This window comes from Oncorhynchus tshawytscha, linkage group LG07 (assembly GCF_018296145.1).
Source record: "Oncorhynchus tshawytscha isolate Ot180627B linkage group LG07, Otsh_v2.0, whole genome shotgun sequence".
In the NCBI taxonomy this organism is placed as follows: Eukaryota; Metazoa; Chordata; class Actinopteri; order Salmoniformes; family Salmonidae; genus Oncorhynchus; species Oncorhynchus tshawytscha.
In genome coordinates this window covers 49,577,573-49,595,375 of record NC_056435.1, presented here as the reverse complement: position 1 = coordinate 49,595,375, position 17,803 = coordinate 49,577,573, and the positions used below count along the sequence as shown (strand labels likewise).

The 17,803-nt window shown below is 42.0% G+C and overlaps 1 protein-coding gene across 5 annotated transcripts in view; it reads right to left on the bottom strand.

Moving 5' to 3' along the window:
- The window catches only part of LOC112254724 (nck-associated protein 5-like), a 252,820-nt gene that overhangs the window by 12,397 nt on the left and 222,620 nt on the right, over positions 1 to 17,803 (bottom strand). For all 5 annotated transcript variants that reach the window (XM_042324568.1, XM_042324569.1, XM_024427508.2 and 2 more), the window contains 4 exons: positions 8,954 to 9,022; positions 8,725 to 8,763; positions 8,443 to 8,562; positions 2,530 to 2,664 (listed from right to left, as the gene is read on the bottom strand). In XM_042324568.1, the coding sequence (XP_042180502.1) occupies positions 2,530 to 2,664; positions 8,443 to 8,562; positions 8,725 to 8,763; positions 8,954 to 9,022 (363 nt within the window). The remainder of the gene's footprint in view (positions 1 to 2,529; positions 2,665 to 8,442; positions 8,563 to 8,724; positions 8,764 to 8,953; positions 9,023 to 17,803) is intronic.

Sequence of the window (17,803 nt, the reverse complement as noted above, 5' to 3'; positions counted from 1 at the left end):
CTGAGTGCGAGTAGCCACCCAGCTAGCACATAACATTCAGAGAACCATTTGTTTCTTAGAGCTTGGTGAAAGTGTGGTTGTCATATGGTTACTCTATATACAACCTTCCCACAACTGTCTGGGAATGGTGCAAGATTGTTCCAAAGCCACTTTCTCAGCACATTTAATGAACTTGACCATAAAAAAAGAACTTTTTTCATGTTATTTCATTACTTTAACAGAACAATTCCTAAAAACATGGTTACATTTCATTCACATTTTGGTAATGCTCTATGAACATTCTCTAACTGGTTTGGCATTGGGAATGTTCTCAAATTGTTCCAAGAATGTTAACACAAACAACATTTTTCTGTGGGAATTTCAGTACTTCGAGAAAGTTAAGAAAATGTTCCATAAAAACCACAAGAAAACCTTTAACGTTCAGAGAATGTTCTAAGAATGTTATTTAAAAACATATACATTCCATTCTCAGCATCAACAAACCTCTCCATCCTCTCTTGTTAAGTGTGTTGGCTGTGCCCACTAATTGGCCACACCGGATCTTAATGAGTGCTTGTTTCCTTTGAAATGGTATTGGTAAAAAAAACATGGCGCAGAGGACTAATTCCATGGATAGAGAACAGAAGATTACTTTATCACATTGGGTGTTGTATACTTTTTTCATGTATTTAATAAACAAATGTATCACATTTTTGTGTTATTTGATCACTCAGGTTCCCTTGATCTAATATTAGATTTTGGTTGAAGATCTGATAACATTCCGTGTCAAAAATATATATATGAAAAAAAGAAAATCAGAAAGGGGACAAACACTTTTTCAGGGCACTGTATATACAATCTGCATGGGAGCTGCATCTGGATCAGTGGAGCTAGGGGGAGTTTGGAGCAGTGCAGAGCTTAGCTGAGGATGTAACTGTATTCAGTCAGTCAATACATGTATCTACTCTAACCATGGTTCATTAAGACCACCGAGACAAGGGGCTTCTGCATTACATTAGCTGGTTATCCAAAGCTCTGGAGAGAAGAAATAGCATTTGGATTGAGATAAAGCTAAATAACACCTTTTCAGCTCCCATTATCCCTGTGAGAGCCTTTATATTCTAAAGCAGCATTTCAACAGTGGACTTCACAGGTTTGTGTTAATGCAATATCCCTTTAGTGAATCCATTAACTATAAATTGACCCAAAATCTTCACCTCACTACATTATTGTGTAACACCCCAGGGATATATGAAGGGTATACAAAATGCAATCTGAAGACTCTGGGATGATGGCTAGGTTGCTTTGAGACTTGGGGCCAGAGAGAAACCAAGGATGTCTGATGAAAATAAAGGGAGAGAAAGGAGTGCATAGGTTGAGTGTTTGTTCAGAGGGAAACAAAAATATAAATTCAATTTGACACCTCTGTCCCTGCCTGACAATGAAAAACCAATCAGTTTCCCTCAGTGTTGAAATGACTGGTTCTCCCTCTTTCCTTTCCTCCACTTGTTTCTCAGTCATTTGTCAGCAGGAGTCTAGTGCTGCTCATCGGGCAGTGATTACAGCGGCCTATTTTGAGAACATTAGAGGGGCTTGGTGAGAGCCGTTGGGGGTACTTAGGTGAGTGTAGGGGAAAAACAGGTGGCACTTTCACAGCAGAAAATTGAATGGTGGCGCTAGAACATTGAGCAAGCCAAGCCCCTTTCAATTATATTGATTTGTGGTTCAATTGACACTGGGAATGGGAATTCCGGACTTGGGTGACCTCCTTGGAACATATGAGTATGAAAATCAACATTGTGATTACTAACAGCAGGGGTCCAAAGCTGGTGAAGCAGAGGTAAACCAAATATGACTTTGCTGAGCTGCATAAGGTGGCACAGAGGGCTGATTGACATTGTGACAGTATCCTATGCGATAGTGGAATGGGGTTTACGATTGGCTTTGAGATCTGGGTTAAGGGTCACAGTCATAGAGATCCAATAAATATACAAATACACTGAGTATACAAAACATTAAAAACTGACCAGAACTGACCAGGTGAATCCAGGTGAAAGCCATGATCCCTTATTGATGTCACTTGTTAAATCCACTTCAAATCAGTGTAGAGGAAGGGGAGCAGACACGTTAAAGAAAGATTTTTAAGCCTTGAGACAATTGAGACATGGATTGTGTATGTGTGCCATTCAGATGGCGAATGGACAAGACAAAATATTTAAGTGCCTTTGATCAAAGTATGGGAATGGGTGCCAGGTGCACCAGTTTGTGACAATAACTGCAATGCTGCTGGGTTTTTCACGCTCAACAGTTTTCCGTGTGTATCAAGAATGGTCCACTACCCAAAGGACATCCAGCCAACTTGACCCAACTGTGGGAAGCATTGGAGCCAACATGGGCCAGCATCCCTCTGGGGGGTGCAACTCAATATTAGGAAAGTGTTCTTGTTCCTAATGTTTGGTATACTCAGTGTATATATATCCATTTGTAATTCTATGGTCACAGTGAAGTTTTAGTTGGGGGTTAAGGTTTGTGTGTGGGCTAGCTGCTCACCTTGAGTTCCCCCTGGTTTTTGGACACCAGCAATTTGTCACTGTCCATGATCAGGGGCTCTGTGCTGGGCTCGGTGCTGGGCTCGGTGCTGGGCTCGGTGCTGGGCTCGGTGCTGGGCTCTGTGACAGACACCAACTGGAACAGGAGAGAACAGAGAAAGAAGAATGTCAGTAACGGCACCATATCGACTATTGTCATTATTTGCACCCTCTCCTGATTTCCTTTAACCTGCCTCCTAATAGACAGAGAAAATGGCATTACCGGAGTGGGCCAGCCTCGTTTCATTCCTATCCTAGCGCTGAGTAATTAAATTGCTTCGGCATTGAGACGGCATCAGGTTTCCTTATAATATTCATCACAAAGAAAGGTGATGGCGGGGGAAGAGGCATTCACTCTGCATGTGAGGGGAAAAGGTTTTTTTCCCCTTACAGGTAAGAGAGAGGCAAAGAAAGCGACGGAAGAATACAGAAAAATGGAGGCATGGGGAAGAAGGGGGTTGGGGGAGTTGGGGACAGTTTCCATTTACAGTAATAGAATGTGCCACTTTGCCCTCCTGTGAATTACAAGGCAATTTATTTTAGATGAAATGCTGTATTGATATTTCTGCAGCAGATGGCTTCTCTCTTTCCTATCCCCTCTACCGTGGAGTGGGTGAAATACTAATATAAAAGAGAGAGAGGGGGAGTTGGTGGAAACAGAGGTGAAAAAAAGAGAAGAATGGAAAGGGATAGAGATGGAGAAGTGGCGCGGGAGAAAGAGGTGCCAAGTGTCATGCACTTCAAAGAAGAAGAAAAATGATGACCTAGGTCACTGAACATCTTTATCAAAGACAAGATGATCTCTGCCTCTGTTCTTTTGAAGCCAAATTCACGGAAACTTCAGTCGTTGTATAATCATCTTTAAGCTCCAGTGTGGCGCAGCGGTCTAAGGCACTGCATCTCAGTGCTAGAGGCGTCACTACAGACCCTGGTTCGATCCCTGGCTGTATAACAACCGCCTGTGATAGGGAGTCCCATAGGGCGGCGCACAATTAGCCCAGTGTGGTCTGGGTTAGGGGAGGGTTTGGCCGGGGTAGGCCATCATTGTAAAATAAGAATTTGTTAATTGACTTGCCTAGTTAAATAAAAGTCTCAGCAGGGGATTTGGTTTCTTTCAACAAGGCCAAAATGGACAGAGTAAGAGCTCCAAGGAGCTTTCAGGCTCCAGCCTATAGTCTATTTTACAATTGATATTAGATATCAGTTTAGGTTAATACAATGGGGCAAAAAAGTATTTAGTCAGCCATCAATTGTGCAAGGTCTCCCACTTAAAAAAGACGAGGCCTGTAATTTTCATTATAGGTACACTTCAACTATGACAGACAAAATTAGAAAAAAAATCCAGAAAATCACATTGTAGGATTTTTAATGAATGAATTTGCAAATTATGGTGGAAAATAAGTATTTGGTCAATAACAAAAGTTTCTCAATACTTTGTTATATACCCTTTGTTGGCAATGACAGAGGTCAAACGTTTTCTGTAAGTCTTCACAAGGTTTTCACACACTGTTGCTGGTATTTTGGCCCATTCCTCCATGCAGATCTCCTCTAGAGCAGTGATGTTTTGGGGCTGTTGCTGGGCAACACGGACTTTCAACTCCCTCCAAAGATTTATGGGGTTGAGATCTGGAGACTGGCTAGGCCACTCCAGGACCTTGAAATGCTTCTTACGAAGCCACTCCTTCGCCACTCCTTGCCCGAGCGGTGTGTTTGGGATCATTGTCATGCTGAAAGACCCAGCCACGTTTCATCTTCAATGCCCTTGCTGATGGAAGGAGGTTTTCACTCAAAATCTGGCCCCATTCATTCTTTCCTTGACACGGATCAGTCTTCCTGGTCCCTTTGCAGAAAAACAGCCCCAAAGCATGATGTTTCCACCCCCATGCTTCACAGTAGGTATGGTGTTCTTTGGATGCAATTCAGCATTCTTTGTCCTCCAAACACGAGTTGAGGTTTTACCAAAACGTTATATTTTGGTTTCATCTGACCATATGACATTCTCCCAATCTTCTTCTGGATCATCCAAATGCTCTCTAGCAAACTTCAGACAAGCCTGGACATGTACTGGCTTAAGCAGGGGGACACGTCTGGCACTGCAGGATTTGAGTCCCTGGCGGCGTAGTGTGTTACTGATGGTAGGCTTCGTTACTTTGGTCCCAGCTCTCTGCAGGTCATTCACTAGGTCCCCCCGTGTGGTTCTGTGATTTTTGCTCACCGTTCTTGTGATCATTTTGACCCCACGGGGTGAGATCTTGTGTGGAGCCCCAGATCGAGGGAGATTATCGGTGGTCTTGTATGTCTTCCATTTCCTAATAATTGCTCCCACAGTTGATTTCCTCAAACAAAGCTGCTTACCTATTGCAGATTCAGTCTTCCCAGCCTGGTGCAGGTCTACAATTTTGTTTCTGGTGTCCTTTGACAGCTCTTTGGTCTTGGCCATAGTGGAGTTTGGAGTGTGACTGAGGTTGTGGACAGGTGTCTTTTATACTGATAACAAGTTCAAACAGGTGCCATTAATACAGGTAACGAGTGGAGGACAGAGGAGCCTCTTAAAGAAGAAGTTACAGGTCTGTGAGAGCCAGAACTCTTGCTTGTTTGTAGGTGACCAAATACTTATTTTCCACCATAAATTGCAAATAAATTCATTAAAAATCCTACAATGTGATTTCCTGGATTTTTTTTCTAATTTTGTCTTTCATAGTTGAAGTGTACCTATGATGAAAATTACAGGCCTCTCGTATTTTTAAGTGGGAGAACTTGCACAATTGGTGGCTGACTAAATACTTTTTTGCCCCACTGTAAATCCAAAGAGCAGCAAGGCATCATAGTCCTCGTTGTAATATTTCAATCTAACATCTGACTATATCAACACAGAATAGAGCACTACACACTATGGAGGATATGTGATATAACTCTAAAACTGGCCTTCATATAACAGTTCCACATTTCACCTTGACAACAATCACCTAAGCAACAACAATAATGAGATCAGCGTGACAGAGATGTGGGAGAACTTCTCATCTCCCTACCAAATGAAAGCAGATTACCTCAGAAACACAGTTCTTATTAAGTACTAAACAGAAACAGGATGACACATAGGACCATACTTTGATCGTGTTCTGAATATAATCATAATGAACAGGAGACAAGCAAGGCAGAAAAGAGGTTCTCCCTCTCCCCCAGTGGTTTAGATAAGCATATTACACACAGGCAAAAATGAGTCTCTCCAATTTGATGGGATAGGTGTTATTTTCTCTGTGGGTATTCTGATGTGAGGAATTATAGAAAAAAACATTCATATCAAAATTCTCATTAACAGCCCAAAATGATCCGAGAGCGAACGGACAGACTTAAATCCATTCTTTGGTCACACTTTCAACAACAGTCTGTCAGTACTGATTTCTATATATTTTATTTTTATTTCACCTTCATTTAACCAGGTAGGCTAGTTGAGAACAAGTTCTCATTTAAAACTGCGACCTGGCCAAGATAAAGCAAAGCAGTGTGTCACAAACAACACAGAGTTACACATAGAATAAACATAGTCAATAGAAAAAGTCTATATACAGTTGAAGTCGGAAGTTTACATACACCTTAGACAATTACATTTAAACTCAGTTTTTCACCATTCCTGACATTTAATCCTAGTAAAAATTCCCTGCCTTAGGTCAATTAGGATCACCACTATTTGAAGAATGTGAAATGTCAAAATAATAGCAGAGAGAATTATTTCATCACATTCCCAATGTGAATTTGGTAGCATTGGCTAACTTGGGTCAAACGTTTCGGGTAAGCTTCCCACAATAAGTTGGGTGAATTTTGGCCCATTCCTTCCCGACAGAGCTGGTGTAACTGAGTCAGGTTTGTAGGCCTCCTTGCACGCACACACTTTTTCAGTCCTGCCCACAAATTTTCTATAGGATTGAGGTCAATCAATCAATCAATCGTATTTAAAATGTCCTTCTTACATCAGCTGATGTCACAAAGTGCTGTACAGAAACCCAGCCTAAAACCTCAAACAGCAAGCAATGCAAGTGTAAAGCACAGTGGCTAGAAAAGGCCAGAACCTAGGAAGAAACCTAGAGAGGAACCAGGCTATGAGGTCAGGGCTTTGTGATGGCCACTCCAATACCTTGACTTTGTTGTCTTTAAGCCATTTTGACACAACTTTGGAAGTATGCTTGGGGACATTGTCCATTTGGAAGACCCATTTGCGACCAAGCTTTAACTTCCTGACTGATGTCTTGAGGGTTTGCTTCAATATATCCACATAATTGTCTTTCCTCATGATGCCATCAATTTTGTGAAGTGCACCAGTCCCTCCTGCAGCAAAGCACCCCCACAACATGATGCTGCCACCCCCGTGCTTCACGTTTGGGATGGTGTTCTTCGGCTTGCAAGCCTGCCCCTTTTTCCTCCAAACATAACGATGGTCATTATGGCCAAACAGTTCTATTTTTGTTTCATCAGACCAAAGAACATTTCTCCAAAAAGCACAATCTTTGTCCCCATGTGCAGTTGCAAACCGTAGTCTAGCTTTTTTATGGCGGTTTTGGAGCAGTGGCTTCTTCCTTGCTGAGCGGCCTTTCTTGGTATGTCGATATACAGTGGGGCAAAAAAGTATTTAGTCAGCCACCAGTCTGAAATCAGAGTGGAGTTAGGGGGTGAGGTGCTGACTACGAAAACCTCTGTTAGCTACTTGGGATGTATCCTTGATGGAAGTTTGGGGAGTGTGAGCATGGGCAATAAGGTGCTAGGGAAGGTTAATGCCAGGACTAAGGTTTTGGCTAGAAAGTCCAAGATGCTTGATAAGGAAAGTGCTAGCTACTGCCCTCATTCAATGCCATTTTGACTATGCTAGTACTTCCTGGTTTGGGGGCTTATCTAAACTTATGAAGGGGAAGCTCCAGATAGCCCAGAATAAGTTGATCAGGGTAGTATTGAAGGTGAGTCCACGTACAAATAGGCAGGAGCTGCTTTCAGGAACTAAACTGGCTCTCTGGACGGAAGGAGAGTTGTATGGCATTGAAGCTCGTTTGGAGGTTAGTTAACACAGTGTCCAAAGAAGGGCCAGAAGTATACAGAATGGTGTCATCTGCGTAGAGGTGGATCAGAGAATCACCAGCAGCAAGAGTGACATCATTAATGTATACAGAGAAGAGAATCGGCCCGAGAATTGAACCCTGTGGCACCCCCATAGAGACTGCCAGAGGTCCGGACAAAAGGCCCTCCGATTTGACACACTGAACTCTGAGAAGTAGTTGGTGAACCAGGCAAGGCAGCCATTTGAGAAACCAAGGCTGTTGAGTCTTCCGATAAGAATGTGGTGATTGACAGAGTCGAAAGCCTTGGCCAGGTCGATGAATACAGCTGCACAGTAGTCTCTTATCAATGGCGGTTATGATATCGTTTAGGACCTTGAGAGTGGCTGAGGTGCACCCACGACCAGCTCGGAAACCAGATTGCGTAGCGGAGAAGGCATGGTGGGATTCGAAATGGTCGGTGATCTGTTTGTTAACTTGGCTTTCGAAAACCTTAGAAAGGCAGGGTAGGATAGATATAGGTCTGTAGCAGTTTGGGTCTAGTGTCACCCCCTTTGAAGAGGGGGATGACTGCGGCAGCTTTCCAATCTTTGGGGATCTCAGACGATACGAAAGAGAGGTTGAATAGGCTCGTAATAGGGGTTGCAACAATTTTGGCAGATAATTAACTCATGCCTAATTATCCTTTATCTTGTCAAATTCATTACAGTTTTGCAAAAACTAAGCAACTGAAACAAAATGAAAAGCAACTTGTTCATTTATGCGTAATTTCTAAATCTTCACAGAGAAATCAATTTCATGAACACACACAGAACACATCACACATTCTGTACCTGTTGCAGATGGCTGGCCTGGGGGTGTAGTTTCTGGGCAAAGAGCTCAGTCAGGGTTTTGTTCTGTCTCTCCAGGTCAAACACACGCATCTTCAGCTTAATACACTCCTCCCGCAGGTCCTAGAACAAACACACACACAAAACAAATCAACAAACCTTCACATTTACAGACGGAGGCATGCACGCACGAACACTCTAAACTTGTGTAAAATAACTGCTCATTAACTTGTTAGACTGTTGAGTCTGAACGTCATCGATTTGTCTTCATGAACTATGTCTTACCTTTTGATTCAGAAGGGCCTGTACCACATGATTGGCCACCTGAAAAAGATAGAATTAAAGTTTCATCTTTACTACAGTCTTTGGTCATAAATGGAGAATGATTTTGGAGTCTTAAGAATAGTAAACTTAGCAGTGTATAAAAGCTGAGAACTTATGTAGTGGTTACAGAGACAGACAAAACAGTGTGACACTGTCAGGACGACCTTCTCCTTCTCTATATGAAACTCACCTCATCCAGACACCTTTCATAGGCTTCTCTCTGGCTTTCATTCGCAAGGGCCAGGGCTGAATTCTCAGCCTACAAAGGAGAGAGAAAGGACAAAGACATAGAAAAGAGAGAGGGAGACCAATTACATACATCTATCGAAACCATAAATTTGAAACAAAGATCAACCTCGGGAGATTCATCCCCACCTGTCTCTCATGATCACAGTGCATTTCAATGTCTACACCTAGAAGAGCAAGCTTCTTTGTGGTCGAGAATGAACAAAATCAGTTGATTTCACAATCGCCCCCATGGAGAATTTGACAATGCGAAAGAATAAACGAAAGAGCAAAAGATTAGGTAGATCTCCAAAGGGGTTTGATACATCTAAACAAGGACCGTTTATAAAAAATATAGATATATATCCTTGCTGTAATAGGTGTAAATTGGTGAACTCATTAAAAAGAGAATCCTGCCAATGTCTTATTCGCCATGATCAAAGGCGGGAACATGTCACCACGGCAACTATGAAATCAAAGGTGTGATGGGGGACTGAAACAAAGGGGAGGAGATCGTTTCTGAAAGATTGAAAGAATGAAATGGGAGGGAAACAGAGACAAGACGGAGAGAGTTAGTAGGAGGAATGAGAAAGAACATGCTGATTGGAATAAAAAGGGAGTGAGGCAATAGAGGGAGAGAAGGTGCGAAAGAACAAAACATGTCTTCATAGAAATAGAGGCACCTAAGCCACCAGTGATTGCACATCAAAACAGCAGTCACACATTTAACGCTCCCTCTACAGTGCGTCACAGAAGCAGTGATGGTCCCAAGTGATCAATGATCAGGGAATGGTGGATGGTGAGGGGAACGGGAGGACAGGAGACCAAATTATTTTGGCAACATCGATTCCCATCGCAACCGAGCAGAGAAAACAAAGTTTTCAATTTGCTTGTCTACGAGGTTTCGAAGTAGAATAGGAATCAAACAGTCTAGCTTGAGGCTCGATGACTGTCGCTTAGTCAGAAATCATTGCATTCTCCAGTGGAGGGTGTGTGTGTAAGACAGAAAGAGGGAGAGTGTGTGGGCAAGTCAGGCCAGTTCAGATCAGTTGCAACATTGTTTCTAAGATTTTCAGTTTTGGACTGTGGATAGCCTACCACCTAAAGAGAAACATGCAGAGGTGAAAAATGTACCGAATTGTCATACTTGAGTAAAAGTAAAGATACCTGAAAGTAAAAATGGAGTCACCTAGTAAAACACAAGTCTAAAAGTAGTTGGTTTTAAATATAAATAATTATCCAAAGTATAAATCATTTAAAATTCCTTAGATTAAGAAAAACAGGATGTCACAATTCTTTCATTTATTTATTTTATTTACGGCTATCCAGGAGCATGCTCCAACACTCAGACATAATTTACAAAATAAGCATTTGTGTTTAGTGAGTCCGCCAGATCAGAGGCAGTAGGGATGACCAAGGAGGTTCTCTTGATAACTGCATGAATTGGACCATTTTCCTGTCCTGCTAAGCATTACGGTGTCAGGGAAAATGTATGGAGTAAAAAGTACATCATTTTCTTTAGGAGTGAAGTAAAAGTTGTCAAAAAATGTAAAATGTACAGATTCCCCCAAAACCTACTTCAGTTGTACTTTAAAGTATTTTTATTTAAGTACTTTACACCACTGTAAACCAGATACTTTATTGCCACGCAACCAAGGTTGGTGGTATTTGTTTAGAGTACTGTAGCTCTGAACTAATATACACATATATACAGTGCCTTGCGAAAGTATTCGCCCCCCTTGAACTTTGCGACCTTTTGCCACATTTCAGGCTTCAAACAAAGATATAAAACTGCATTTTTTTGTGAAGAATCAACAACAAGTGGGACACAATAATGAAGTGGAATGACATTTATTGGATATTTCAAACTTTTTTAACAAATCAAAAACTGAAAAATTGGGCGTGCAAAATTATTCAGCCCCTTTACTTTCAGTGCAGCAAACTCTCTCCAGAAGTTCAGTGAGGATCTCTGAATGATCCAATGTTGACCTAAATGACTAATGATGATAAATACAATCCACCTGTGTGTAATCAAGTCTCCGTATAAATGCACCTGCACTGTGATAGTCTCAGAGGTCCGTTAAAAGCGCAGAGAGCATCATGAAGAACAAGGAACACACCAGGCAGGTCCGAGATACTGTTGTGAAGAAGTTTAAAGCCAGATTTGGATACAAAAAGATTTCCCAAGATTTAAACATCCCAAGGAGCACTGTGCAAGCGATAATATTGAAATGGAAGGAGTATCAGACCACTGCAAATCTACCAAGACCTGGCCGTCCCTCTAAACTTTCAGCTCATACAAGGAGAAGACTGATCAGAGATGCAGCCAAGAGGCCCATGATCACTCTGGATGAACTGCAGAGATCTACAGCTGAGGTGGGAGACTCTGTCCATAGGACAACAATCAGTTGTATATTGCACACATCTGGCCTTTATGGAAGAGTGGCAAGAAGAAAGCCATTTCTTAAAGATATCCATAAAAAGTGCCGTTTAAAGTTTGCCACAAGCCACCTGGGAGACACACCAAACATGTGGAAGAAGGTGCTCTGGTCAGATGAAACCAAAATTGAACTTTTTGGCAACATTGCAAAACGTTATGTTTGGCGTAAAAGCAACACAGCTCATCACCCTGAACATACCATCCCCACTGTCAAACATGGTGGTGGTAGCATCATGGTTTGGGCCTGCTTTTCTTCAGCAGGGACAGGGAAGATGGTTAAAATTGATGGGAAGATGGATGGAGCCAAATACAGGACCATTCTGGAAGAAAACCTGATGGAGTCTGCAGAAGACCTGAGACTGGGATGGAGATTTGTCTTCAAACAAGACAATGATCCAAAACATAAAGCAAAATCTACAATGGAATGTTTCAAAAATAAACATATCCAGGTGTTAGAATGGCCAAGTCAAAGTCCAGACCTGAATCCAATCGAGAATCTGTGGAAAGAACTGAAAACTGATGTTCACAAATGCTCCCCATCCAACCTCACTGAGCTCGAGCTGTTTTGCAAGGAGGAATGGGAAAAAATGTCAGTCTCTGGATGTGCAAAACTGATAGAGACATACCCCAAGCGACTTACAGCTGTAATCGCAGCAAAAGGTGGCGCTACAAAGTATTAACTTAAGGTGGCTGAATAATTTTGCACGACCAATTTTTCAGTTTTTGATTTGTTAAAAAGGTTTGAAATATCCAATAAATGTCGTTCCACTTCATGATTGTGTCCCACTTGTTGTTGGTTCTTCACAAAAAAATACAGTTTTATATCTTTTTGTTTGAAGCCTGAAATGTGGCAAAAGGTCGCAAAGTTCAAGGGGGCCGAATATTTTCGCAAGGCACTGTATATATATATATATATATGCACCTTAATTGGTGAGGACGGGCTTGTGGTAATGGCTGGAGCGGAATCAGTGGAATGGTATCAAATGCATCAAACACATGATTTCGTTTGATGCCATTTCATAAGCTTCGTTCCAACAATTATTATGAGTCGTCCTCCCTCAGCAGCCTCCACTGACATATACAGAATTTACATTCACAAATGTGCCAAGCAGCTAGAATAGCATCGCCACAATTCATAAATATCAACAATCCATAAAAGTCGGGGATCCCTAGAGCAGCCATAGGGAGGGGGTGGGGGGGCTAGTGAATGGAGTTCAAGGTTCTGACTGCTGTGGGGGGAAAACAGTTTTAAAAACATTCTGTTTTGGTAGTCAGTGACCTGCAGCACCTACCAGGTCATTGTATAATCTTCTTGAGATTTGGTTCTGCCTCGGGCGGGTGGGGCCCTCAGTGAGCAGAACAAGATGATCACAATGAATATATTTACAGAGATATTACCCAGAGACACCCCAGCACAGGGAAGAGACGCAGCAGTAATTACAGCCTGATTCACACATCAATACGCAGCTGCGCTAAGGGTGAAGGTGTTTGCCTGTGTATACGGTAGGGACAGGGAGAGTGTGTGACATTTTGTGAAGGTTTCATCTTCGTAGAGTGTGTGTATGGAATTGACTGTGTGTGTGTTCATGTATGTGTGTGATCCTAATGTCACGTGTGAAACTTAATCCGTCACTCAACTATCCAATCTGAGAGCAATACGTGCATTACGTTTCAATAGTGTACTCTATTCAAAGTGTGGGCTGGCAAAGGCAGAAGACCTTGGCCTGATTCTGCAACATAAGTGCTGTAAGGCCTCAGCCAAGGGAATTTAACCACAGTAACATTAAGAGCCCTCTCCATCACAGTGGCATGATTATAAACACTAAACACGGTTTTCAAACAGGTGCTCTGAGAAAAGTGTTTTAAAGAACTTTCTTTCCCACCTCTCATTCTGCCACTAGGGCTCAGGAGATGATGGCCGGGAGAGCTGGGAGACTAAAAGTTTTCACAACACCTGAAAAGGTGCCGCAAGGGTCCATTGTGCTGAGTTAGGAGATTTAACACAGTCGCTAATAGAAGAGCCTTTTAAATGGCTTTATAAAGAAAAGGCCTAAGAGAAGCTGCAGGTTACTCAGTCACGTGATATCCGCAGTGCTTAATTTGAGCCGGATCCTGCTGGAACAGGATCCGGCACCTCAGTTTTGTTTTGGACTGTTTCATTCTGAAACCTATTTGGCTGGATCCGGTAGCTCTTGTGGCATGAAAAATAATTGTCACTATTTGCAATGTAAAAATTTTATTAAATGGGATCAAAGCTCATTCGAGTTGCCTCTTCTTTTAATTCTATTCAGAGACCTACTAAATCAGCACCACCCTCTGAAGGTTCTGAGCCTGCCAGGGTTGGCCTTACGAAGCCAAAGCCCCCTGATGGGTGAGCATAATATTTTGAAATAATTTCATACCTCTTTCTCCCCAATTTGGTTGTTACAGTCTTGTCGAATTGCTGCAACTCCCGTACGGACTCGGGAGAGGCAAAGGTTGAGAGCCATGCGTCTTCCGAAACACGACTCTGCCAAGCAACACTGCTTCTTGACACACTGCTCGCTTAACCCGAAAGCCAGCCGCTCCAATGAGTCGGAGGAAACACCGTCCAACTGGAGACCGTGTCAGCGTGCATGCGCCCGGCCAGTCACAGGAGTCGTTACAGCGCAATGGGACATCTTGGCCGGCCAAATCCTCCCCTAAACCGGTCGACAATGGGCCAATTGTGTGCCGCCTCATGGGTCTCCTGGTCTCAGCCTGCTGCGACACAGCCTGGGAATGAACCCGGATCTGTAGTGACACCACAATTTGCCCCCTCTGATTTGTCTGAGTGTGACCCCCTCCCCATGGGTTACTGCAGCTAGTGTTGCCGGCACTGCCACAACCTGGGTGGGGGCACCCCACCGGAATCGTACAAGGTTGTCAAGGTTCTCATTAGCAGCTCAGACCGCAGCGCCACTCGGGAGGCCCGGGTGAGCATAATATACAAGGAATTTCTCAAAGCTGCTAATGAGAACCTTGACAACCTTGTACGATTCCGGTGGGTTGCCCCCACCCAGGTTGTGGCAGTGCCGGCAACACTAGCTGCAGTAACCCATGGGGAGGGGGTCACACTCAGACAAATCAGAGGGGGCAAATTGTGGCCCTGGTGGCACCAAATAATAAAAGGTCTGACTGCACAGAGATGCTTGGGAAAATGGTCACAACGGAGGACCAGCATGTGTGTTTCAGGGGAAGGGGATATATCTGAGCTCCATCAGCTAGGACTTGACATTGGTTAATCAAATCTGCCCATTCTTGCTCAATTTTGCATGCCATCTCAAACAGCTACAACTGTATATGCATTTGCACATCACGTCCTTTCTTGAGTTGGGCTCAGGGATGGAACAACTGTTGAACATCTGAGCTTGTGGTTGTTTGTGGGGGAAGGGTGGACAGTGTGTATGAGTGTGTGTGTCCCATATCTGTTGCTATGGGGTAATTATGTTAGGGACAATATAGGATGAATCACAATAATAGTTTGCTAAAATAATAATTACTTGCCAAAAAGGTACAATTTGTAATGGAAATCCTGGTTATATGTAACAATCCTTCACATGAACTTCCTACATTATTAAGCATTTTATTTGTCAATTGTGGAAATTAAGATACCCAAGATGTTTTTATATATATACACACAATACCAGTCAAAAGTTTGGTCATACCTACTCATTCAAGAGTTTCTTTATTTGTACTATTTTCTACATTGTAAAATAATAATGAAGACATCAAAACTATGAGATAACATATGGAATCATGTAGTAACCAAAAAATTGTTAAAACAAATCTAAATATAATATATACATTTTATATTTCAGATTATTCAAAGTAGCCACCCTTTGGCTTGATGACAGCTTTGTACACTCTTGGCATTCTCTCTACCAGCTTTATGAGGTAACCACTTTTTGGGTTGCTACATGATTCCATATGTGTTATTTCATAGTTTTGATGTCTTCACTATTAATCTACAATGTAAAAAATTGTAAAAAATAAAGAAAAACCTGAGAATGAGTAGGTGTGTCCAAACTTGACTTGTACTGTATATATTTACCCCAAAATATATGGGGGATTGGAAATTATGCAATTACATTGATGGAAACTACAATCTATGTGAATACAAAATCTATCTGCAATATTACGCTTTTGTCAGGAGCGCATCAGCCATCACCAGCGAATGAGCTGCACATCAGTGTGAGTCAGTGAAACTGGAAAGCATTTTTAGGACTATAATTTCCTCCTCAGATTGTATCCTACAGTAGGTGTCTCCACACAGCTAGGCCTAGGCTATTGATGGATTCAAGACAAAGGTCGTTTTTATTGATCTCAGATTCTTAGTTTGTCAGTGTCAAAGTAGCCTGTCATTTCGATCACTTGTGCGGTATTATGGCGCTTTCAAGACAACTGGGAGTCTGAAAAAACGAGGTTGAATCAAGACGTCAGTGATCTTCAGATCAGAAAGTCTGATCTCTAGAAAGAGGCCAAAGTTCCCCACTTGGAATTTCGAGTTGGATGACCATTAAAAACAAATTTTTCCAGTCAGAGCTAGTTTTCATAATTTCCCAGTTGTGTTGAATGCACTGAAGTCGGTGATTTCCCAGCTTCGACTTCCCAGTTGTTTTGAACGTGGCATTAAGAAAATATTATGCTAAGTCTCCAGTCATGTAAAATGATGTAGAATTGCACGAAATGTGTTTATAAAAAGGCCTAAAATTTCCCAGACCCTAGGCCACACATTTTTTCCCATGTGTGCAACTTCTGTAAGTGACTCTACTCCACTGTTCTATGCCACTACGTAAATGTGATGATTTGCATCCAATGCTTTATTATAAAGGTGATTTCTTTTTTCCCATGCTTTCCAGTACCTCAGAACTCCCCAGTTTACCCCCCTCTCACGATCACTTTTTCTTCCAGCACCTCCCGATTTACAAATTAAGCACGGGATATCTGTCTCGGTACTAAGCTGAAAGGAGAGTGGACGCAAGTCATATGAAGTGGCCCTTGACTCGCAAAACATCCCTTCCAAAATACCCTAATCACCAGAAGAAACAAACATTTTTAATTAGTAAAATGTAGGGAGGGATCTTTGACTGACAAAACCATTCAAATCCAATACCATTATTCAGCATATAAATGACATTCACTTGCCATGATAGACTCAAAACCACTTCTTTCACAGGAGGAGGGAGACACCTGGTGGACTATGATACAGTCAGATGCATAGCCCTGAAATCATGGTCTGTATGTATCAAGAGTCTCGGAGTAGGAGTGCATGTAAGTCCATGTAATAGTCCATGTAATCTTATTCATTATGATCAAAAAGGCAAAACTGATCCTAAATCAGCACTCCTATACTGAGACACTTGATTCAGGTTCACATCTATCAAATTGGCATACATTTTGAAGTAGTGAAATACAAATTCTACTAATATTAAAAATAAAGTACTAGTGATGATATTAATAGTAAATAGTATCATGGCTGAACCATCCCTAGGATGAATCAAATACTTTAATTATTTGATTGAGTTTGGTTGTTTGGACTGAAGCAGGTAATCGTTTTGACAGGTGCAGCTTTCAGTCAAAACAACCAACTGCATCAATCAAGTGTTGCAAACGGTTATTCGTTTTCATTGATTGCTTTGTCTGATGCAGCTCTGTCTCCAGGGTGTTTTCTCAACTAGATTTGCTCAACTCCTGCATCCTCCGTCCTCTCTTGCCTCCGTTTGAAAAAATATCAAAGGTAATCGAGGAGAGGCGGCAAGGAAGGAACATGGACGAAAATGAGACTCCTCCACTTGCAGATCATTCAAAAGTACTGGGTGATGTAATATTGAGTGACTGTTTTAAGCATCGTTATTATTCTGGACCAATCCAAGTTCACCAGACTGTATGCCGAATGTGTTGAATGAATTTTCACTCAGGCAAATTACTTTTACAGGGGTGGATCCAAAAATAAATTTGTAAAGTGATAAAAACTAAAAGGAAGTTAGCTGTGCAAGACATTTTATAGATAAAACAATAAGTAGAATATTGTTTTTAAATGTATGCATGCTCTTCTCCTCCGACAAAACAAAAGCTGATTCAAATGGGGTATGACAGTTTTAAAAACTCTTCGGTGAAGGACTCTCCTCGACCACTTATCGGTTTCTGGGTCACGAAGAAGATAGGATGAGGAGAGAGGGTCGAAGACAGACTTTTGCCCAAATGAGAAAAGGCGTGTACCCAGAGGGTCAACAGCTCCAGGGGTCAGGACTTGAGCTCTTTCTTAATTCATCCTCATCTTGTCTCCTTCTCAAAACCCATTGAAGAAGGTCAGAGTGGAGGGACCTTGAACCTTCTCCTCCAATACAGTTGAGG